Source organism: Protopterus annectens, chromosome 5.part0 (assembly GCF_019279795.1).
Source record: "Protopterus annectens isolate FY-2018-M chromosome 5.part0, PAN1.0, whole genome shotgun sequence".
Lineage (NCBI taxonomy): Eukaryota > Metazoa > Chordata > Ceratodontiformes > Protopteridae > Protopterus > Protopterus annectens.
The window spans coordinates 1,377,423,357-1,377,449,071 of NC_056735.1; the positions used below are offsets into that span (position 1 = coordinate 1,377,423,357).

The 25,715-nt window shown below is 43.8% G+C and overlaps 1 protein-coding gene across 1 annotated transcript in view; it reads left to right on the forward strand.

Moving 5' to 3' along the window:
* Nucleotides 1–25,715, forward strand: part of EED (embryonic ectoderm development) — a 967,389-nt gene that overhangs the window by 136,163 nt on the left and 805,511 nt on the right. The window contains exon 4 of the mRNA XM_044072008.1: nucleotides 22,832–22,897. Coding sequence (XP_043927943.1) covers nucleotides 22,832–22,897 — 66 coding nt within the window. The remainder of the gene's footprint in view (nucleotides 1–22,831; nucleotides 22,898–25,715) is intronic.

Consider the following 25,715-nt stretch of genomic DNA (forward strand, 5'->3'; position numbering starts at 1 on the left):
TTCTCTCCCGTCTTCCTTCTCCACAGTGGATCACCTTGTCTGCTCATGATTGGCAGTGGAGTTTTACGGTGTCGAGTTGCCAGCCCAGCGCCCAATCCTTCACAGATGGCACACACTGACACCTACGGCCAATTTAAAGTGTCCAATCCACTTGCAGCATGTCTTTGGGATGTGGGAGGAAACCGGAGCACCTGGAGGAAACCCACGCGACCACAGGGAGGATATGCAGACTCTGCACAGAAGGCACCCCAGCTGAGGATCGAACTGGAGAACCTCTTACTGTGAGGCAGCAAGGCTAACCACTGCACCATCGTGGCCGCCCATATGCCCTTTAGTAGAGCAGTCTGCAGAAAACTAGACAACCAGCAGTAGAAGGGACTGAGTGGTAATGGTCCATTCTGGTACCACCGATAATGCAGGCAAATTTTATTGAAAGCATTTTATAATACTGTACAGTCCTAAAACATAATAACTTTTGTAGGGAAAGTGTACTGCAAAACAGGGATCCGTAGCCTTCCACCAAGCACCAGAATTGTTTCAGAAGTAAGCAGGTTGACTAGAGTTTCAAAGGTTGGCCAAATCATAACTCTGAATACTTGAAATTAGCCTTATTCTCAGGATTGATTTAAATGAACCAGTTTTCTTGACTAAATTAAGGCAAGCAAATCTCTCAACAAGATTTTAGTTGTTACTGTTAACCAGATTTTCCAGGTGTCTCAAATGGAGGCATACTTATGCAAAATTGTGTTTCCGATTTTGAGATCGGAATACGAGAGGTTAGCAGCACAAGTAACCATATCATCTGCTTAGAACAATTTGTTTTAATATAGTAGTTCTAGAGAGAGCACTTTGAGAAATAAGGGGAAAGGTAAATGTCCTAGGACAGATCTGTGAAGATACCCAAACAGTGATACAAAGGCTCTCTTTTCAAGTAGGTGCTAAACCAGAGGAGGGGAGTGGAGGACAAATCGTAGATTCCAAGCTCAGAAAACAGCTTGGCATGGTTCACAGAATCCAATAGCTTTGCAAACTCATCAGAAACTACCTATGTACAGTCACCTTTCTCCATGGGTCAGAAGACAATTGAGAAGTGGAAGCAAGGCAGTGATGTTTTTTTTTTTTTTTGTTTTTTGTGCTTTCCAAGAAAAACACTGCTGCACTGTTGACTAGTGTAGGATATTTGTGGCTGCTACCTGGACTTCCAGTCACACATCCTGTAGGTTTATCGTATTGAATTTCTAGTGTACAGGTTGAACAAGAGTTGCTGCCTTGCAGGGTAAATAGAGGGAGGTATGCACTGCTTAGTACTCTTCAGTCATATTATTGCCCCTCCCCTAGTGCATTGTATTTGCAACAGTGTGTGTGTGTTTTTTTTTTTTTTTTTTTTTGTGTGTGCGTTTTCTTTAGGCTATCTTGTTAGTAATAGATTTGTATTTGCAGTCATGTTTTCATTCCCTTGTTTTGAGTTTCTTTGAACATCTCAACTTTTACACAAAATCACTTGGTGTATAAATGTTCAGTTGTCCTTGTTGGTTCCAGTAGGGAACTGAGATGGATGATGTGCCTTCTGTTTTTAATGGCCACTGCTAGAGGAACCATACAGACTTTATCATGCAGAGATGTATCTGTTGAAGCAGATCAGGTTTAGGACTGACAACTTTCTTCGGCTGTATCTCATATTTTATGAAGCCTGGAGCAGTAGTCTTGTATCTGAACATCTGCTGATCCACTGTCTTTCTTTCAGTTCATCCTTTAAGTTGTATCAAATTGGATCCAACCTCTGCAACTTTTTTGGAAGGTGGAAATCAAAGCCTTTGACTCTTCCCTAATTCCATCTGTTCCCCTAAACTACCTCGGGTCTCGTTTGCTGCATCTATTGGAAGGACTGGGTTTTGAGGGCTGTGATCTTCTGTATTGGGTAGGTCCTATTTTTTTATCTGTTTTTTTATCTACTAAATTCCCTTTCTGGGCATTGGCAGATTGTGTTTTTTTTTATACTGTTCCCTGTATTCTCTTCCCCATACTCTTTCTCACCTGAGACTGTTTTGGGGTGTTTGTTAGGTGAGAAAAACTTGCTCCCTTAATTGGCTAAGATTCAAGGCTTCAAAAAGTGCTCTGCCTGTTGGCAGAAGATTCCCTCACAGGACCCACACTCTGTCTTTGTACTGCCTAGGTATAGCCCAGCTGACCTGGCCTTGGACCATGAAGTATGTGCCTCGTTTTGGCAGTCCAGGTTTACAGGGACACAAGGGCAAATTGGTGCTTTAGGGCCTTCTTCCTGCCTAATCAGGAGTGTCCTCTCTTTCTGTTACCCTGGAGTTGTTTTCATCTGCTACTTCCCCAGCAAAGAAGACAATGAAAAAAACCTGGAGAATAGAGGCTGGGAAGCTTTTTCTAGATCTAGCATCTCTGAAGCACTCCTATCTGGAAACCATTCAGATACAATCAAAGCCTCTCCCAAGCGTTTCACCAGAGCTAGTGAGTTCTAGGATCTACTTCCTTTGCTGCAGTAGAGGCACATTCCCCAGCCCACTTCAGTAACTTCTTTGAGGTCCATCCATTCCATAAGGAGCCTTACCAAAGTGGAAGTTGCCAGGATGATGACAAGGATGCCCTTCAAGGATGCATCTGCAGTCCTAACATATGGGTTGTCCTGCCTCAGGCAGCCCTTCGGTCGGCCGGATTCCAAAGTCTGGGTCTGGCCTCGGCTGATGTCGCACTTCACCCGACGTCATAGCTGCTGGGGTATAAAGGCATCAGCCGACGCCATTTTCCTCAGTCTTTCTTGCCGCGTGGTGCCCGAAGCAGAAGCTGTTCGCAAGTGCCGGTCGGTCAGATCCAGAGAGTTCTACTACCGAAGACTTCTAAAAAAGCTAAGTACCCCGTTGGGGACTCTTTCTTGCCTCAGCCGATGTCAGACAAAGTAAATAATTGTTTAACTTGTGGGAAACAAATACCTCATAAGGATTTCCACTCTTACTGCCTTCCTTGCTTGGGCCCAGACCACGACGTTTCAGCTTGTCTAGCCTGTGCTTCCTTCAACCGACGGACGCTTAGACGTCGGTCGGAGTTTGCAGAGGAGTTTTTCGGTCCCGCTTTTGCATATAAAATGCCGTCGGAGACTCCGACTACACAATTAGCTAAAAAGCGCAAGGAAAAGGACCGACACTCGCGGTCCGCGGTTTCGACTGAAACCACGGTTAGGCCAACCGCGAGTGTCTCTGTTTCGGCTGAAACAGAGTCCTCCGTTCTTCCTTCGGCCGAAAGCATGCCTCCGATAACCGAGGCCTCACAGGGCATGGCTGAATCTGCTACTGAAATTACTGCTACAGAAGCAGGCACCCAGGATTTGTCAGACACTGTTCCTTTAGACATTTCAACCCCTGCACGTGGGGCTGCTAGACCCCCTGCTTCTATGTCTATCAAGGCCTTTTCCAGGGCTAAAGCAGCTAAATCTTCTAAGGCCTTACCTGCAAAAGCTCCCTCACTCAGGCCTACCTCTAGTTCCCAGGTACTCAGCCTGGCTGAGGATCTTATTTCTTTGATCAGGGGGTCCCAACCTCACCCAGACAGGGCCTCTCAACCTCCTCCAGATAAGAGGCCTAGGACTGAACCCCCTGAACCTGTCTCTACAGACTATTCCTCGGATGACTCAGATATTTCAGACCATCAGGAAGGCCCATATTCTCCTTATGAGGATTCTGATGCAGAAGACTCCATTCCTTCTGCTTCTCCTCCTGAAGAATTTTATTTTGGGGAAACTCTACATTCTATGAGGGAACACTTCCAATGGCAGGGCCAGGATTTTTCAGATTCAAGGAAAAGGCTAAGGACTACCACAGCATAGGCCTTTAGCCATTCCTCCAGTACTATCAGTTGTTGATGATGCATATAATGATGCCAGTACTGCCCCTGATTCTCTCCCTCCGGCCCCTGCCAAGCCTGATAGATATTACAGGGTCCCGGACACACACTACCACTTGTATAAGGCTCATGTTGCAGACCCAGAAACCATTTCACAGGGCCCTAAAGGTGTGGCAGCTGCCTCTGCCAAAAACCCTCTTCCCTCTGAAAGGGAATCTAGAGCATTAGAGAGATGGGGTAAAAAGGTTTATACTTCTGCTACTCTTTTGGCCAGGGCCTTAAACTGTCAATTTCACATGATTCAGTACCAGAAAGTTTTGTTAGACCAGCTAAATAAAAAACTGTCCTCTCCTGAACCTATAGACCGCAAGTCCCTTCAGGATTTGGTACATAATTCTCAGCAGGTCAGTAATCATTTCTTAAAATGTGGCAATGATGCACTGGAGGCTTCCTTTAGATCAGCTATGACTGGAGCAGTGATTCGAAGGCATGCCTGGTTAAAAGAACAATCCTTACTAGACCATGTTAAGTCAAAAACTCATAGATGCTCCTATGGAGAAACAAAGTTTGTTTGGCTCCCCTGCACAGGAGGTTCTAAAGAAAGTGGAAGAAAAAGCAAAATCTGTCCAAACAGTCAAGGATTTCTTACAGGTCCAACCTCCGAGGTTTAGCAGAAATTGGCCTTCGAAGAATTGGTCCTTTCCAGACACCTCCAGAGCACAGAGAGGCAGAAATAGACGCCTAAGAGGCAGAGGTCAATCTAGGGGTGCTTACAGGGGACGTCAGTGGCAACCTGCCAACCAGAGAAGTGCTGCCACAGCTGCAACTACAACCACTTCCACATGACAGACACAATGACTTTGCTCTGGTTCCGCCTACCAGGGAACAACTGGAAGCACCCTTGGGTGGAAAGCTAGCCTTATTTTCCGACAACTGGCATTGCATTACAGAAGACAAATGGACTTTACAAACAATAGACAAGGGCTACAGGTTTCACTTCCACACTCTACCAAAAAAGAGAGGAATGCCAAACCTTCCACCAAGCCAAAAAACAGAGGCTCAAAGACAAATCAACAACTTGCTAAGGATGAAGAGCTATAGAAAAGGTACCACCTAGAAAAGGTACCACCTATGGAACAAGGCCAAGGATTTTACTCCAGGCTTTTCCTTGTACCAAGAAAAGAAAATCAATGGAGACCTATTCTCGACTTGTCCGCACTGAACACGTACCTCATTGTTCCAAAATTCAAAATGCTGACCCTCCAGCAACTTCTTCCCATGCTGGGCAAGGAGTCTTGGCTGGTGACTCTAGATCTCAAGGAGGCATACCTGCACGTCCCTATACGACCAGATTGCAGAAGACACCTCAGATTTCTTGCAGGATCAGAGCATTATCAATTCTCAGCATTGCCCTTTGGCTTATCTACTGCGCCCAGAGTATTCACGAAATGCCTGGCATCAGTAATTGCTCATTGCAGGCTTCAGGGAATTCAAATCTACCCATACCTGGACGACTGCCTAATATAAACGGACAACAAGACAAAATTAACAAAAGATTTGGAAAATGTCATACAACTGTTGCAAGCCTTGGGATACACAGTCAACATTCAAAAGTCAAGACTAGTACCATCCCAAAGGATAACATTCTTGGGTGCAGAACTGGATACAACAACTCGGATGGCTTTTCTCACAGAAGAAAAACAAAAGCAACTACCAGTTTATTTTACGACATTAACAACACAAACTCAGCTTACTGCAACGAAAGTCCTGCAAGCCCTGGGTTACATGGCATCCTGCATAATATTGATCCCGCATGCCAGGCTGCATATGAGAAAGTTGCAATGGTACCTAAGGAATGTATGGTCTCAACACAAGCACAGTCTAGAAGCCCAGATTCCAATAATTCCATGCCTGAAAAAAGAATTCCTGTGGTGGGCTCAGGCCTGTCAGATGAACAGAGGATTGCCTTTCCACAAACCACATCCAAGCCAGACCATCACCACGGACGCCTCAGACCAGCTGAATCTACACATAAATCTAAAGGAGATGCTGGCAGTGAAACATGCAATCCAGGCATTCAGACCATTCCTTCAACAAGGTCACCTGCTGATAAGGACGGACAATACCACAGTCATGTGGTACATCAACAAACTGGGAGGTACACACTCATATCCTCTATGCCGGATGGCAATGGACCTGTGGAATTTGGCCCTGAATCTCAACATTCAACTACAGGCCAGATTTGTACCAGGAAAAGAAAATTCACTAGCAGACACCTTAAGCAGAACTACCACGGATGCTCACGAATGGATGCTGCATCCAGATATCTTCAAAACCATAACAAAGAAATGGGGGATGCCAGAGGTAGACCTGTTCGCCTCCCCACACAACCACCAATTGAAGAAATTCTGCACAAGAGCATACCACCCACTTGCCTGGAGGGTGGACTCCCATTCCTTCAGCTGGAAAAACCTGACAGCATATGCATTTCCACCTCTTCCTTTGATGTACAAACCTACTGAAGATCAGAGAGGAACAGCCAAGGGTAATCCTGATAGCTCCAGACTGGCCAAGGCAACATTGGTACCCGCTACTGAGAAGCATGTCTCGGACACACTCATGGCCTCTACCTCTATGTCCCTTACTTCTAACACAGAACAACTACAAGACCCTGCATCCAAACTTGAAAACACTGCAGCTAGCTGCTTGGAATATTGCATAAAATAAAATAAACCAGATTTATCTCAGAGGGTTAAGGACATTATCCTGGAGGCATGCAGACCCTCCACAAGGAAAACTTATTCAGCCAAATGGAAAAGATACCTCATTTGGAGTGCAGCAAAGGGAGAAAATGTCTCATTGGCAAACATAGCACACATCCTGGAATACTTAGCAGAACTGTTCCACAATGGCCTGTCCTACTCCTCCATTAAGATTTATGCATCAGCAATTTCAGCAGAGTACAACATGGATCCTCCTGTCTTCTCTCATCCTCTACTCGGGCAGTTCTTGAGAGGAATCAAAAATGTAAAGCCTCCAAGGAAACAACCTTTACCTACATGGGATCTCAACTTTGTGCTGGAAAAGTTAACACTTCCCCCTTTTGAACCAGCAGCAGCAGCAAGTTAACACTTCCCCCTTTTGAACCAGCAGCAACAGCAGACTTACAGTTCTTATCTTGGAAAACTGCTTTCCTGCTAGCAATCACTTCAGCAAGAAGGGTATCTGAGTTACAGGCATTAATGGCAGTACAGCCTTTCCTTATCTTCCATCAGGATAGAGTGTCTCTGAGAACTAATCCTACTTTATGCCAAAAGTGGTCTCCAGGGTATCATTGAACCAAGCGATTCATTTACCTACATTCTTCCCCAACCCACAGAACAGGGGGGGAAAGACTACTACATACCTTGGATGTGCACAGACAATTACGCTACTATCTGGACAGAACTAAGACCAACAGAAAAACTGACCAGCTTCTGGTAGTATATGCAACAGGAGTGCAAGGAAAAGCAATTTCAAAACAGACAATCTCAAAATGGATAGGAAATTGCATTAGATTTTGCTACTCTTTTCATGGAAAGACAACTCCTGAAAATATCAGGCCTCACTCCACAAGAGCTACAGCCACCACTACAGCTTTCCTACGAGGAGTGGCTACCAAAGACATTTTAGAAGCTGCTACTTGGAGCTCCGTGCATACATTTGCCAAGCATTATAATCTTCCTTTATACTCCAGATCCCAAGCAGGTTTTGCAACTGCTGTTTTGCAAGGGATCTTAACTACACCATCTTTATCCTAGTGCCTCCTCCCCCAGTTTGGCTATGGTATTCTACCCATATGTTAGGACTACAGATGCATCCTTGAAGGACATAGTACAGTTTTGTACCTACCATAAATGTAGATGTCCGATAGGTATGCATCTGCAGTCAGGATTACCCACCCTCCTTCCCCTCTGTGGTATTCCTAGGGTACTTACCCCTCTTAGCTAGCTGGAGGAATCTATTATGGTGTATTTGTTTGTATGTATATATGTGTGTGTGTGTATATATATATATATATATATATATATATATATATATATATATATATATCTATTTTGCTTTCTACTGTTTGGAAGAATTTGCATTTATCCAAATTTAGCCTTCCTAGAGGGCACCTGGCATCTGAGGCAGGAAACACTGAGGAAAATGGCGTCGGCTGATGCCTTTATACCCCAGCAGCTATGACGTCGGGAGAAGTGCAACATCAGCAGAGGCCAGACCCAGACTTTGGAATCCGGCCGACCGAAGGGCTGCCTGAGGCAGGACAACCCATATGTTAGGACTGCAGATGCATACCTATCGGACATCTACATTTATGGTAGGTACAAAACTGTACTTTCCTCTGGATGCAGATTTAATTGGGGGGTCTTCCTGGCACTGTCCCCTTCAGGCACACTGGTTTCAGTTCCTTCTGTCCATTGTCATCTTTGCTGGTCCAATCTTTGGATCAGAGCCACCGCAGAGCTCCTTCAATGGAGCCCGATAGTACTTTCATCTTTGACTCTAGATGTATCCTTTACTCATTTGACTCTGATACTGTTGTATCACACACACACACACACACACACACACACACACACACACACACACACACACACACACACACACACACACACACACACACACACACACACACACACACACACACAGTCTGTAAGCTGCGGCCTTGATACTGAGGCACACTATAGACTTCAGAGTTATCAGATGTCTCTTTTTGGGTGCCTCATCACTTGATAGCTTGACTCCATTGTCTACTCAGTTGGTGGATCATAGCAGTGTATGGTCTTCCTCTCAAGTGTTTGGAGAGGAGGAATGCATTTGTGAAATTTGAAAGAGTTTTCTCCAGAAAGTGAGGATTACTTTCAGCCGAACAAAGAGCCAGCTGACGCCTACACATCAGAGTTCATTGGATGCCATCTGAACATGATCGATCAGATTGCCAGACTCCAGGATATCATCCATATACTAGGTAGCTGTACCGGTCCTTCACCACCCTTCCTGTCCTGCAAAGCTTATTTTCCAGCTGCTGGGGTTGATTTATGGTGTGATCACACCAGTTCCCCTAGCAAGCTTTTACACACTAGTTCTTCAGTGGATTCTGTTAGTTTAGAGGTTCCTAATGTTTCACCCATTTCATGCTCAATTTCATCTAACACCGATCTGCAGGATTCGTATCATTTTGGTGGATGATTGCCCCAGTAGTTTCAAGTAGTCACTCTTTTTTTTCTCTTACTCCCCCTCTGGCTACAGTAAACACAGATGCTTCCCTTCTTGGGGGGGGGGGGCATTTCCAGGAGAAGACTTTCCAAGGTTCATGGTCACAAACACAAGTCCAGTCTTCATCATTGTCTTGAGGACGGGAGGGCAACCTTGCGTTGCACGCTTTTCAGAATTCCCTTGCCAAGGATGGGATTTCTGTCTTGACAGGTAACATGGCAGCAGTCTGGTACATCAACAAATGAGGTGGGTAACCATTTCCTATTTACTTTGCCAGGAGGCCATGAGAGTGAGGTGATGGGTTGGGTCTTCCCATCGCTTTCTTAAAGCAGCACACATTCCAGTGTTCTAGCAGATGAAGTGAGCAGGTTCATTCTTCTGCTTCACAAATGGTGTCTCAATTATGCAGTGGTCGCACATCTTCAGTCACTGGGGCCAACCTTGCTGCGATATTTTTTTGTTTTGTACCCAAGCAAATGCAGCAGTTACTTTGCCCTGATCCTCCACAGGGTCATTCACTGAGGGCATGCTGTAGTCTACCATTCGTCCCTGGGTCTTCAGTATGCCCCAACCCCTGCCTATACCCTTGATAACCAAATTTATTTATAAAGCCAGAAGGTGCAAAGCCAAGTTGGTCCCCATTGCTCCCGTTTGGCCCCAGCAAGTTTGAGATCCATGGGCTGTAAGACAACTATCTTGAGTCACCCATCTGGACAGCCTTACCTGGATCTAAAGGCAATTTTATTTCTGGCCAAAGATGCAAGCCTGTTAGCTTTGGTGGGCATATCTTGACAGCTTTTCAGAAGCGGAGTACTAAAAAGACTTCCCTTAGCAAGTTGAAGAAGTTTTCTATTTCTGCATCTTTTTAGGCATAGATGCCAGTTCACTCATTCTTGCATCTATCCTGGGCTTTTTGACAGAGGTCTTCCAAACAGGCTCCAGTTTTTTGACATTCATGGTTCAACTAGCAACCATTTCCAGTTTCCTCGCTGGACACCACTAAACTCCCATATACTCCCTTAAGATTTCAAATGCCCTTTTAAAGATGACTTTTCTGTTGAGATTTCTCCTCAGATTAATTTCCCCCATGGGATATTATGAATATGTTGTTGGCCTCAACTCTGGCCCCTTCTGAACCTGCAGCATAGTTTTCTTGGACTACCATTTTTTCTGGTGGCTGTTGCGTCTGCAAAGAGGTTCTTTGGTATCTTTGAGAATGTAATACCAGATCTGAAGTAGTTTAATTAGTTTGCTCTTCAACCTGTGAGTCTTCGGATCCACATTGGATCTGACACGGCCGCATTTTCCACCTATGGCTCCGAGCTCCATGCTCCTCCCCTTACCCATAATACCCAGTCTCCCTTCTCCCCCCAGATCTCATTTGCCACCTGAGAGGAAGCAGTGTGGTCTGAGCTCCAGAGCGTTTGAGTTTTCTGAAGCAATAATTTATCCCTTTCTTTACCTCTTTTTTTTTTTTTCTTTCAACCCGTTTCTATACCTTCTCGGGCTTCTGCATAGCACAAAAAAAATAAACGGCTGCTGCTTCGTCTTTCCCTTCCCATGGCCTCTGGGACGTGCCATCCTGTCAAGAGCCCCTGGGAAGGGGAAAAAGCCAAGAAGGATCGGCCTCCCAAGCGATCCCCTGACCGCTTGTTGGAGGCTGGCCCTCCGCTGAAGGTCGAGCCTGTTTTCAGGCCAGTGACACCTCGGCTCAGGTCCCCCCAAGTTTTCACCTGAGCCTGAAGTTCAGATTAGCCGGTTGCCCCCTTGGCCTTTCCCACACCAGCTTTCCCGGTCTACTTCAGTGGCGTCCTCCCCTTCTACTCTGAGCTTGTCTGAAGCGAAGATGGACAAGATGATGCGGAGGTTTATCCACACTCAAATCCAGATGGTGGTCTTGCCAGGGCCTTCTCACACCGGAGTGAGCACCTTCTAGCCATTTAGACCTATCACTCCTTCTCTGATCTGACCAATTTTGGAGTAGTTTGATCCGAGGGCGATCTGAGTCGAGGGGTTGGCACCAACCACGACGCCGGCCGGTGCCTTGAGTGTGTCTGATCTGACTGGATTGGATCTGTGCTCTTGGAGCCGTAGCCTCTGGGTCGGATCCGAGAGTGTGCTCTCTGCTCAGAGCTTGTCGGAAAGAATCATTCCTCTTGGTGTCTCGACTCCAGCTCCCCGGTCGGATCAGGGGTGAGCGGTTTCTGCTAGGTCAGCCCAGGAGGACCGTTCCCCCTCAGCATTTGACGTGGTGGAGGGTCCTCGAGGTTGAGGCCTTTGACTATTTCATTTTCTGAATCCATCCTGACCCTCCCTGGCCTTTAGTGTGCTTCCGACCATCTTGCCCTCTCAGGGACAGGCCGTAGTGCCGCTGGAATTTCCACCCTTGGAACAACCCGCTTGCGAGACCTCCCCAGACAGTCCCCCTGAGGAGCCCCCCCCCCAAGCATACGTGTAAAAGGAGGCACTTAGACTCTCCTCCAGAGTCCCTCACCGAAGCCACTGACCTGGATGAAGCAGAAAGTTCCCCAAGATCACCCCCCCGAGGATGTCTCCTTTGGAGAAATCATGGAGATCCTTCCCCAATGGGGGGGGGGGGTTTGTCCGCCCCAAAACCAACCTCTGAGTCCGTGTTTCTAGAGGCATTTGGCTCTGGCCCATCTACCTCTTGGGTGTCCCGTCCTGCTGATCTATGGTGTGGAAGGAGCCAGACACCATAGAACCAATACCCAAGTGCCCGGACAAAGTCTTAAGTCCTTGCAAAAATGGTCCCCTGCATGGAAGCGATTGCACGGCTCAATAAAACATAACCAAAGCAAGAGCCAGCAACTGAGAGCTGTGTAAAAATTGTTTAATGGAAAACAAGAAAATAACAGACCGGTTTCGGCTATGGAATTGACCGAGCCTTCATCAGTGTTGATATGCCAAACATCTTGTTGTCCTTGTTTACAGATTCAAATAATTAGTCAAGAAATTTAATTGGTGAGCTCATAAATATTCATTTAGACCAGGCGGGAATAATCCACCTAACTTTACAGTCCATTTTTTCTCTTTAGCATTTAATTTGCTGTGCCAGCCAGATTTGTTAGTTCTATCACCTATCTTATCAATGATAGTAAAATGAAATGTTGCTGTGGTATGTTTTAAAGTGCGTTTGTGTAGGGCATTGCTCATCCTTTTACATTTGACATCACTAAGATGTTCGGAAATACGTAATCTGAGGGGTCTTGATGTTTGTCCTATATAAAATGCATGGCAGCTACAAGTAACCAGATATATAATCCAGTCTGTACTGCAGTTTGCAAAACAACTTTTTATCAAAATATAGTCCCACAATTACTGCTAGAGAATTGTTTGGTCCTCAACACGTTTACAATGGCTGCAGTGGCCACATGGCATACAGCCAATTAGCTTATCCCCAGAAATGGAAGTTTGAATCCTGTTCTGGTGTGGTGGTTCATGATGATGCCTGTAATTATTAAAATAAGTTCCAAGATTCTTCCCTTTCCTAAACAAAAACTTGCAAGTGTCAGCTAAATGTTGACAAAAAATTATCTGCTAAAAGGATATTCCAATGTCGTCTGATGGCATCAATGACTCTGTTGGTATTCCTACCATATGTGGTGATTGACCGTAAGGTGTGTATATGTTGCAATTTCTGTTTATATTTAAGAAGGACCTCTCTATCCAAATTGGCAGCATGGTTGCTTGCCGTGTGTACATAGCCTATGCAGTAACCTCTTTCCTGAAACCTATGAGCCAAATCTTTGCGAAAGAATTCAAACATGTTTTCGGCTGAACAGATATGTCTCATCCTAATAAATTGAGACTTGGGAATATTTTTTGTGATATGGGCCGGATGAAAGCTGGATGCGTGGAGTAAAGTGTTATATTCTGGGTATTTACGAAATACTTCAGTATGTAGGGTGTTACCATTCCTAGAAATGAGTACATCCAAATAAGTAATGTTACATGAGTGATAATTGTTGGTAAATTGTAAACCTTCTTTTAATCCAGCAATAAAATCCACAAAATCGACTGTAAAATGAACATAAAATCAAGCGCTTTCACCCAGGTCCTCCCGGGCTTTATCAAGATAACTACTGCAATTTCCAGGTTGCTTTATATACAACTTCTTATGTAAACTAATTGGTGTTAATTAATTAACCAATAAAGACTTGTTCTTAACGTAAAAATATATATCTTAATTACACAAACTTTTTGTAGGTTTGTTTTAAAGATGTTAAAAGTTTGTGTAATTAAGATATATATTTTTACGTTAAGAACAAGTTTTTATTGGTTAATTAACACCAATTAGTTTACATAAGAAGTTGTATATAAAGCAACCTGGAAATTGCAGTAGTTATCTTGATAAAGCCCGGGAGGACCTGGGTGAAAGCGCTTGATTTTATGTTGTTTTTACAGTCGATTTTGTGGATTTTATTGCTGGATTAAAAAAATGTTTTCACACAACACCTTGGTCTTTGGCTGTGACTTTTCCTTGTTTACCTGGTCGGGTTACTGCATTTGGATTTTTGTAAATTGTAAACCTTACTTGTTATTGAGATACCCCACAAATTCCATGAGGTATTCAACATCCGTCCTCCACACCATCCAGCAATTATCCAGTACCTACGCCATATATCAATTTTCCCTAAGTAAATGTGTAACATCATAAGTAATGTGTTCCTCTATGTAAGCCATGTACAGATCTGCATATATGGGGGCGAAGGATGCCCCCATTGCAGTACCCTGCACTTGGAGGTAACATTGTTGACCATAGAAGAAAACATTCTTGGTGAGAATGTGTTCCGTCAGACAGATAAGGAAAGTGTTAAAGCTGAGTTAACAGTTTCTCAGATTGTTTAATTTTTACATCTTTGGAATTTTGTCATTTGTCTGGTGGGAGTCTTAACTGGGTGTAACATCTCCGTTTTTGAATTCATCTTGGGACCTATTCATATAGCATAAATATTTAACATTATACCAATTTAGATTTTTTTGTCCATTTTATTGTTTGAGGCTAACTGCTATTTAGGGATTGGCTTTATACCCAGGGGGATATTGGACAAGTTCATCAACCCCCCCCCCCCCTGTTTTTTGGTGGATGTAGTTTTGAATATACATTGACCATACATTAATCTATGTAAATGGGACTTTGATGACAATTGCAGGTTCTGAACATCATTTCATGATTATTGGTTTATTGTTTACCACCCATCTGCACATGTTTACATTAGGCCTATTTTAGGCTTCATATTTGGCATTCTTAAATTCATTGTTTGAAAATAGTAGTTGACATTTTGTCGGATGTGCAGGGACCATTATTGTCCAGGGCTTTCAATATAATTATCCAGTCATAAGTTGATCTGGACGTGGCACTGTTCTTTTATATTCCCCTATTGAAGGGTCTCTGAACATATTTATATACCACAGTTAAGGCCAGATGAGGATGTTAATCCAGGTGAACTTTAGATTTGGTCTATCTAGATACTGAGACATCAGGTCTTCATATTGACAATTTTTGTCAATTTGGTGTTTGATCCAATAACTTGCTCTTTACAGGGGCCACTATTGCCCAGATCCAAGTTTGGATTAATTTGATACTAGGACGTGGTACTGCACTTATACATATTCTTTACACTTCATGTTTGCTTTTGGTTTGTACACATGTGCAGCTAGTTTTTGGACTTTGGGTGGTATTTTTAAATTCTAAGGTTCTGTACTCCACGTTGATTTTCAGCTGCAGTTAACCATGTTTTGTCATCTGTTGCCAATTTAATGCAATGGATCTAAATCGTATTCTGGCCGGGCTTTCTTCAGATAAGGAAGATTTGGATGTCTTTGGTATTGGGAGCAGAATAATAACAGCATAAATATTATTGAAAATCCACAAACTCATTGTGATAGGCTGTTTCAACAACTTAATAGGAACATGAAAGTGTTAAAAGCTAATGTTTGGCACCTCAAATTATTTAAAGCGTACAAGATTAAAGGGATAACTCTCAGAGGACTCTGTCAAAATCCAGCCACTAGTCACAGAAATGGATGAGCAACTAACTAGTGAATGGTCGGCAATACAACAAAATTGTTCTATGAGATTTGTGGAAACATCTAGATACTATGAACGAGTCATTGATAACTTACTAACATTGATAATTTCCTTATGTGAGGAAAGTAATCGGTATATGGATCAACCTTTTTATTCTACCCAATTGACCAAACTTAGTTTGGACTTATTAACTTTTGAGCAACAGCTCAGAGACAGGAAACTCAAAAAATTTCAGAGAGATGAAACTGATTATGACAGAGGTCATCCTTTTCAACATATCAGACATGTTGGATTTGAAGGGGGGGAATAATAAAACTAACACCACCCCTAAACGGAAACATCCCAAGTCCATTCTTAGAAAACGTAGTACGTGTACGGATTCATCTGGGGCAGATTCTTCTGGTACAGATTTGGATACACAGCAGACTCTAGATTCTCCCACTCTTAACACAACAATAGTACTGTCCCTTTGGGCCTTACAAGAGGGGAGGTAGAAAACATCAGAAAAATAAAAAAAAGTTTGGAGGGATTGATGGAACTTCTGATAAACATTGGTTCTAGTACAAATTTATTAAACATCACTGATGTAACATTATCTGATTCACAAATAACTCTGTTAAATAAAGGTCTTTCTTTTATACTGGGTGTTTTTGTTCCAGAAGATATATTGGCACAGGATGTGATAGCATTTTGTAGATTGCTCAATCTTAAACTGTATTTTCATGGTAATACTTCTGATTGTTCAACTGTGGATACATTTAAATACCACAAATCCACCTTTGCCCCACCAGTGTATCCTTGTGCGAGTCTTTTTCAAAACACTATATTCAAGGATTTACACTTTATTTCCAGTATGACTCACCCAAGGCCTAATAATCTCTCAAAGTCTGATATGTTAACTTTACAGGAACTTTCTAAAACAAGTACTTGGTAATAATTTCTGCAGACAAAGGTGGTGCTGTGGTAGTCATGAATTGGGTACAATATGATGCTGAGGCTCAGACAGTTACATGATGCTAGATATACCAAAATGTCTCTTGATCCATCACCTATATTTAAACAACAACTTGAAAAATTTTTGGAATCGGCTGTAGAGAATGGCATCATTACAGAAAACATCAATCATCATCTCAGGGTCAGATCCAAACAGCCAATACATTTATTTCTTACCAAAGATTCATAAAGACCTTCATAATCCTCCTGGTTGACCAGTTGTGGCAGGCAATGGTTCTTTGACTGAACCATTGTCAGACTTTTTAACCCAACGTCTAAAACCATTATTGAGATGGGTAAGATCCACGATTCAGGATGCCACAGAATTCTTAGGGATTATAAATAAAATGCAAATTGAGGATCACTGGTTGCTATGTACATTAAGACGTCTGTGCGTTATATACAAATAATACCACACTGGACAGGGCTTGATGCCGTTGAATACTGGTTACAAAAATCAGGTCTGTACAAACCCAGCTTTAACACTTTCCTTATCTGTCTGATGGAACACGTTCTCACCAAGAATGTTTTCTTCTGTGGTCAAAAATGTTACCTCCAAGTGCGGGGTACTGCAATGGGGGCATCCTTCGCCCCCATATATACAGATCTGTACATGGCTTACATAGAGGAACACATTTATTTTTGATGTTACACATATTTACTTGGGGGAAATTGATATGTGGTGTAGGTACCTGGATGATTGCTGGATGGTGTGGAGATCTGATGTTGAATACCTCATGGAATTTGTGGGGTATCTCAGTAACAACCAATGGGGTTTACAATTTACCATCAATTATCATTCATGCAAAATTACTTATTTCGATGTACTCATTTGTAGGAATGATACCCTACATACTGAAGTATTTTCGTAAATACCCAGAATATAACACTTTACTCCACGCATCCAGCTTTCATCTGGCCCATATCACAAAAAATATTCCCAAGTCTCTCTATTTATTAGGATGAGACGCATCTGTTCAGAAGAAAACACGTTTGATTTCTTTAGCAAAGATTTGGCTTATAGGTTTCAGGAAAGAGGTTACAGCATGGGCTATGCGCACACTGCAAGCAAACATGCTGCCAATTTGGATAGAGAGGACCTTCTTAAATATAAACAGAAATTGCAACATATAAACAACACCTTACGTTTTATCACCACATATGGTAGGAATACCAACAGAGTCATTGATGCCATCAGACGACATTGGAATATCCTTTTAGCAGATAATTTTTTGTCACAACATTTAGCTGACACTTGCAAGTTTTCATTTAGGAAAGGGAAGAATCTTGGAACTTATTTTAATAATTACAGGCATCATCATGAACCACCACACCAGAACATGATTCAAACTTCCATTTCTGGGGATAAGCTAATTGGCTGTATGCCATGTGGCCACTGCAGCCATTGTAAACGTGTTGAGGACCAAACAATTCTCTAGCAGTAATTGTGGGACTATATTTGATGTAAGTTTTTTTGCAAACTGCAGTACAGATTGGATTATATATCTGGTTACTTGTAGCTGCCATGCATTTTATATAGGTCAGACATCCAGACCCCTCAGATTACGTATTTCCGAACATTAGTGATGTCAAATGTAAAAGGATGAGTAATGCCCTATGCAAACGCACTTTAAAACATACCACAGCAACATTTCATTTTACTATCATTGATAAGGTAGTAGGTGATAGAACTAACAAATCTGGCTGGCACAGCAAATTAAATGATAAAGAGAAAAATTGGATTGTATAGTTAGGTGGATTGTTCCAGCCTGGTCTAAATGAATATTTATGAGCTCACCAATTAAATTTCTTGACTAATTATTTGTATCTGTATATAAGGACTACAAGATGTTTGGCATATCAACACTGATGAAGGCTAGGTTAATTCCATAACCGAAACCGGTCTGTTATTTTCTTGTTTTCCATTAAACAAGTTTTACACAGCTCACAGTTGCTTGCTCTTGCTTTTGGTTTGGTAAAGTCTTAAGTCCTCCCACGGACAAGTTGCACTGGCACAAGTGGTCCCCTGTAGATGCTATGATGGTGGTGACAGCCACCAAAAAGAAACTCGCCCAGGAGATCTCCATGGTCCATCCACCTGGCCGAGAGTCGAACGTTGGATCATTTTTTAAGTGAGTTTATGCTTTAGCGACCTTGTGTGTGACGGCGCTGAACTACATGGCGCATGTCATTAGGCTCCAGAGAGATCTGGTCAAGGAAGTCACGGATTCGACCTCAGGGTCCATGTCGGCAGAGGACAGGAAGACGTTCGATGCACGAATGGCCATCCTAAAAGCTGTAGCCAGCACATCTATGTTTTTGCTCTCCCATGCCATGGAGGGAGCCGCACGGGCAGCTGGGTTAGGCATTTCCATCCAGCGTCACACCTGGCTCCGCTTATGTCACTTCTCGGAGCCCTTCAAGGCATCTTTTACCATCGCACCTTATGATGGTTTTTCCCTTTTTGGGAAGTCCGAGACTTTGGTCCAGAGTGAGAAGGATGGAAAGATGCAGTCTGCTGTTGGGATCCGCTTCTCACCGCCTCAGAGGTCCTTTTTCCAGGAACTTGCAAGGCCAGAAAATGTGGTTCCACAAGTCTCGAGCATTTTCCCAGGATGCTCAGGACTTTCCTTCCCCCAGAGGCAGAGAGGGATATGATAGATGCCGCCCAAGAGGCAGAGGGTGTTCTAAGAATTTCAGGTCCTGAGAACCTTTCTCTGATAAACCTGGGCAGCAGCCCTGAAATGTTACCCGGCTGTCCATCTCTAGAGGCAATCTGTCCCTTGTCGCTACACCCACTAGCATGGGAGTCCATCACTACAGATTAGCGGGTGCTGCGAGTCATATCCAGAGGATATTTTGTTCTGTTCAAGGATCCTTCCCCATCCAGCAAAGCCCTCCCGGACATTCCACCCATGCAGTGGGAGGAGGCAGCAGTGCATGTACACTCACTGCTATGAAAACGAGTAATCCAACCAGTCCCCCCCCCCCCCCCCGGGCCAGTCCAGATCCGGAATTTATTTCAGGGTCTTTTTAATGCCAAAAGACTGGAGACCTCAGACCAATATTGGATTTGTCCAAATCAGTAACCAGGAAATTCCGGATGGTCACAATTCAGTCTATCCTGCCTTGTCTGCAGGACAGAGACTGGATGTGCTCAATCCACCTCCAGGATGTGTACTATCACATCAAGATGGACAGGCATTCCCAGAGGTTCCTTTGCTTCCAGCTGGGAGCCGATCATTACCAATTTTGAGCCCTCCCCTTTGGTCTCACCACAGCCCCACAGGTGTTCACCAAGGTAATGGTGATGGTAGCAGCTCACCTGAGGCTTCAGGGCATTCAGGTCTTTCTGCACCTGAACCATTGGCACTTTACCACCCATTCAGAGCATCTGCTATGTCAGGCCAGGGACTCCTCCTTTCAGCTAGCCAACAAGTTCGGCATTGCAATCGGTATGAACAAAGTCGGCTGTTCTGGTTCAGATTTTAAATTTCATCTGGGCATGGCTGGACACAACAAAAACAAAGGTGTTCTTCACGTTGGGATACTCAGCTTGAGATTACACGTCTTGTACATTCTTCAGACCCATTTACCAACAGCCAAAGCAGTGTTGAGGGCTTTAGGTTCCATGGCGGCCACGATAAGTCTTCTTCCAATGGTTTGCCTTCATATGAGAATGCTGCAGTGGACACTTGCGTTTCAGTAGTCAGTGTTAGACCTTCCATTGTCTTTTCTGGTGAGAATTTCAGAAGCATGCAGGGACTCCCTTTGGTGGTGGATTCAGTCCCTGGACCTCCTCAGGGAAAGTCCTTTTCAACCTGCTTTTCCCCAAGACCATGGTGACCGGATTCCTCCCTATTAGGGTGGGGGGGCACTGCTCAGGAAGGACCGTCCAAGGCACGTGGTCCCCTTCAGAGACCTATCTGCACATTAGTGTTCTAGAGATGAGGGAGGTGGTTCTTGCATTGCAGGCCCTTCATGCTCGTCTTCCTGTGGGAACAATTGCAATTCAGACAGACAATATGGCAGTGGTCTGGTGTATCAACAGGCAAGGGGGAACCAGATCTTATCCTTTATGTCGAAAGGCCATTAGAGTGTGGGAATGGGGTGATCTCCACTGGCCTCTTTCTCGTGACAACGCACATCCCGGGACGGCCCAACATTTTAGCGGACAGGCTCAGCAGATCCATCCTGATGCCTTATGAGTGGTCTCTGAATCCTTCAGTAGCGGAACAGATCTTTCTAGAGTGGGGTCATCCTTGCTGCGATCTCTTCACATCTCCTTCCAAAGTGAAATGCAGAGAGTTTTTGCTCTGAACCCCCCCCCCCCTGCCAGGGGAAGCCCCTCGAGATGCTCTGATTCATGCTTTGCCTCCCGGGCTTCTTTATGCATATCCTCCTTTTCCCCTTATGTCGAAGTTTCTACAGAAAGCCCAAAGGCTGGTGAGCACCGTGTTCCTCATCATCCCACTTTGGCCTTGACAGGCTTGGCTTCTCTTACTCGGGGTCTCTTCTAGTTGCTGTACCATGGACTTTGGATCTGGTCCCAGATCTGTTGTCACATCCCTCCAGGATCCCTCATTCAGATCTGGGCTGTCTGAAGCTCACTGCTTGGCTGCTCCGGTTCCCATGATTATTTGAACACCCGGCCTGTCATCTCTTGTTAAGTCCATTCTGGTAGCAGCTCATAAATCATCTACCAGAAGAGTCTACTGTAGTAAATGGAAACGCTTTTCTGTAAGGGCCAATCAGAGGTCTTTGGATCCTTTCACTGCACCGCTTTCGACGGTTTTAGTTTTTCTGGCTAGCATTTTAACAGGGCGCTAGTTCCTCTATGGTTAAAGTCCAACTAGCAGCCATCTCTAATTTTCATGTTGGGGTAAACATGTCTTCATTGGCTTCCTCTAAACTTTGTAAAACCTTTCTCAAAGGTGCTTTTCTTCTCAGATCCCTGGTTAAGGACCTAATTCCGCCATGGGACCTCGCTTTACTGCTGCAGGCATTGGTCCCCCCCCCCCCCTTCTTGAGCCTGCGGCATCTGAGGATCAACAATTTGTGACTTGGAAGACTGCCTTCTTGGTTGCCATCACATCTGCTAGAAGGGTGTCGGAGCTTCAGCTCTTTCTATCCGTCCCTTATATGATCTTTCACAAAGATAATGCCGCTGTGCACTAACCCGTCCTTCCTAAGGTAGTTTCGGAAGCCAATATTAATTAGACCATTAATTTGCCAGTATTTTTTCCTAACTACCAGACCAAAGGGGAATACAAATTACATTTACTGAGCATACATAGGCAGTTGGGGTTTTATCTTCACAGGACTGACCCATTCCGCAAGTCTGATCAACTTTGTGTCCTATGCCAAGCCCTTCTTTGCTAAACCTGTTTCAAAAGTGACAGTTGCTCACAGGATTTCACAGTGCATTGGCTGGGCTTATTCAGAAAGAGGTTTGTCTTTACCAGGAAAAGTGAAGGCTCGTTTGACTCTATGGCTATGTCAGCGGCTTTTTCGTCTAGGGTCTCTTTGGGTGATATTTGTTCAGCTGTTACTTGGGCCTCATCTCACACCTTTGTTTCTCATTATAAACTGGATTTGGTCTCTAGGAGGAAAGCATTCTTTGGCTCTGCGGTGCTCTGGAATATCTTTCCATGAGGGCCTCCCAAGAGTTAGGTAGCTGGGAACTGTCCCACAGGTTGAAGATAAATTAATTAAACTTCAGATAAAGAAGTTATGTACTCGCCATAACCTTCCATCTGAGTACTTCTTTATTTGTCTTCAACCATCCCCCCTCCTTCCCTCTAAACCTGATCTTTTGGGATATGACATGTCCTTTGTATTGGACAGTTATTGTTGGGATCCTTGGTCCTGTCCAGGCTAGGGGTTCTTTTTGTGACTATTGGTGATGGATGATAAGGTGTCATTGGGTCAGGTGTCTGATACCTGTTAGGTAGCGAACTCTGTCTGAGGGGAGATGGGAGATGGGGGCATTATGGGTAAGGGGAGGAGCATGGAGCTCGGAGCCATAGCTGGAAAATGTGGCCGTGTAGGATCCGATCTGGATCCAAAGACCCAGAGGTTGAAGACACGTGAAGTAGAACTACTCAGATGGAACGTTATGGTGAGTACATAACTTCTTTTTTCTCCCAAAGGTGGCATCCAAAGTTAACCTTAACCAGACTATCACTCTGCCAGTATACTTTCCAAAGTTTTCTAACCAAGGGGAATACACTTTACATCTACTGTGCGTTCATAGATAACTTTGATTTTATTTGCACAGGACTAAAGGCATTAGTAAACCTGATCAGCTGTTTGGCCAACTTTTGCTTTAGAGAAAGCAACAAGGTATATCAAAAGTCACTCTGTCTAGGTGTCTTTCAGATGGTCTAATGCCTTTTTAAGTAAAGACAGATCCAGGATGTGTTTGTGTGTACCTCATCTTCAGTCATTATGGTAAGTTAAACATTTAGCTTAACTAGCACACCAGAAACACTGGGAGCTGTCTGAGAGCTCCTGTTAGGATGTGTTTTGAACTCTGCCATGTTGAATATAATTTCTGTTAGTGTGTTCTACTGATAAATGTGTTCTTTTTGTGTTGTGTAGTACTCTTGGAAAGTAGTCATAAAGTTTTCCCAGTTTTAATCCTTTTTTTCCCCCTCGTAGGTGACCTTATATGAATGTCATTCTCAAGGTGAAGTTCGTTTGCTGCAATGCTATATAGATGCAGATGTATCCTTTTGAAACTATGTTGTAACCCATTGCTTAATGTTCCTAGTAAATCTAAATGAGGTGTAGTAGGGGTTGTACTGCCAAGATAATCAGTTTAACAAAAAGTGATAATTTATTTATTCTTTGGGGCAAAGTATGACCAATTAGATATCCTTGGAATTTTTGATTTGCGTAGTCTTCATTGGTATGACGGCCAGAACTGAGAATAAGAAAAGTGCTTATGCTGTTGAGCTGATGAATAGAGCCAAAGATTGAATTTGGAGAGTTCCTTGTTTCATTAGCAGGGAATAGACTTTACCTTATCAAGTCATGGATGTTGGCAGATCAAGTGAATTTATGAATACCCAGTTAAAATACTTCAGTGAGAAAATGGATGTATGCAAAAATTAAATGAACTTTAAAATGAGAATAAATTATAAAAGAAATGATATGAAAAATGATAGTCTTGAGAGAGTGAGGAAATCCATGTCTAATTAGCATTCAAGCCATTTTACAATGGGTAAGGCATGAGAAGAACCATTGTACTGCATTTAATCAGTTCTGCAGCTGTGCTAGAAAATAATTTAAGATGTTAATAGTTGTTTTTTTCTTCAAAAGAACGTATGTGTTGTGCATGGAAATGTTGAAATAACTTGCATTGTGGAAGTGAAAAGTGCTGCTACAGTAAAGTTTAAATGAGAAAATACTTTAAAAGAGGATCCAAGGAGATGTTCATAGGTAGGTACTAGGCTACCTGCCCGAAGGCATTTATAAGCCTAGCCAGACTGTTGGCTTTCGCTGCCCCCTTAGATTAGTTCCCTGTGCCCTCTGTCCAGCAAAGCTATTGAAGTGATCCACAGGGTAAATTTTCTGTTTCCCATCCACTTGTCAAGGTTTCTCTTGAAGAGTGTTTAGCGAGGAGCTCTGCCTAATGTAGATTGGAATCTTGTTCCAGAGCATGGCAAGTCTCTGGGACAGGAATCTATCCCTCCAGCACATCCTATTTATTGTAGTGAGGTTTAGATCCCTAGAGTAGGCAGTATGCAACGGAGTACAGCTGGAGTTTCTTCAGTCAAGCTGCGTAGGGCATGTGAGGCCAGTGATCCTTTTGGTGAGGTACTTCTGTGGTTTTTCCAGCTGTTGCAGGTGTCTTGTAAGGTACATCCCAAATGGGGCATTGTACTCTATGATGGGTCTGATGAGTGATGCGTAGAGGGGCACAATGACTTCTTTTGATCTGGATGCAAACCCTTTTGTGATTAGGTGGGCCACATAGAAGGATTTTCTAACCACTTCGGCAATGTGATTATCAAAGGAGAGATTACTATCTACTTGGGTCCCCAAATCCCTTATTACGTCTTCTGTATTTAGGGGGCTTCCACCTATGTGGTAGTTTGTGGGTACTTTGTTTTTTTCCAAAGGGGATGACTATGCACTTTTTGGCATTTAGCTTGAGGCCATGGTTTTGACACCAGGTATCTGTCTGTGAGACCCTTTTGGAGGATGTCTTTGTCAGCCAGAGAGTCAATTATAGCCCCTAGTTTGTAGTAGTCTGCGAACTTGGTCAGCCATAGACCTCCTGTGCTTGCCTGTACCTCTGAAGTATATGCCGAACAGGAGGGGTCCTAGGACTGAGCCCTGGGGAACGCCACTTGTAACTGGTTTAGAGTCGGACCTAGCTTCCGCAACTCTCACCATGTGAGTTCTGTCTGTGAGCCAGTTGGCAACCCATCTCGTGATGTAGGGGATGTTCTTCGTGTTTCATTGTTGCAGTCATTACATTTGGGTAATCTGCTGGCAGGTTGCCCTCCGTTGGCATGAATAAGAAAGTCTTGGGTCCTGCATCGGTTGCTGTCTCCTCTTCTATGACGTCAGGGGTATAAAACATGCAGCCAATGCCATTTTAATCAGTCTTTCTTACCGCGCGGTGCCAGAAGCAGAAGCAGTTCGCAAGTGCCGGTCAGCCAACTCCTGAAATTTTAGTTTTCAAGTTTCAGAACCAAAGTCTTCAAACTAAAGCTAAGTACCCCGTTGGGGAAACTTTTTCTTGCTCCTTACCGATGTCAGTAAAAGTTAATAATTGCATTACTTGTGGGAAGCAAATATCTCTCAAGGATTTTCATTTGTACTGTATTCCTTGGTGGTGCTGCGGTAGCATTGTCGCCTCATAGTAAGATGTCCTGTTCGATTCTCAGCTAAAGCGTCTTCTGTGTGGAGACATGCGTGAATGGGTGTACCTTTGTTGAAGGTTGTGCGTCAGGGCTGGCAACTCGGTACGTAAAAATCTACTGCCAATCATTAGCGGACCGGAGTTCCACTGTGGCAACCCCTAACCGGGGAAAAAGCCGAAAGATACAACTGTATTCCTTGCTTGGGCACTGATCGCAATGTGCCTTGCTGTCGGTTTTGTGCTAAATTTAACCAACGCACTGTTAAGCATCGGTATATTTTTGCTTCTAAATATTTTGGTTCAAGATTTAACTACCGTGAAATGTTGTCTGTTAGCAATCAGACTACCGGAGTTCACAAAAAACGCAAGGACAGAGACAGATCGTTGAGGTCCAAAACCAACGACTAAGCCTCTCCTAAGCCATTCGCCGGTACTCGGGCGCTTTTGCAGCCCCTGATACCCGCTACTTTTGAGTCGCAGGCCTCTACCAAAACCTATTCAGAGTCCAGTATGCCGCGAAACTCTGCAAGTATTGAACCCGTGGATGTCTCTCCCTTGGATGGGTCCAGAGCCACTGAGCAGGCACCGGCTTCTGACGGTGTTTTCAGGCCTCAACATTTGTGTATTAAACAGATGCCATTATCAAAAACAAGGCCAAAACCAACTTCG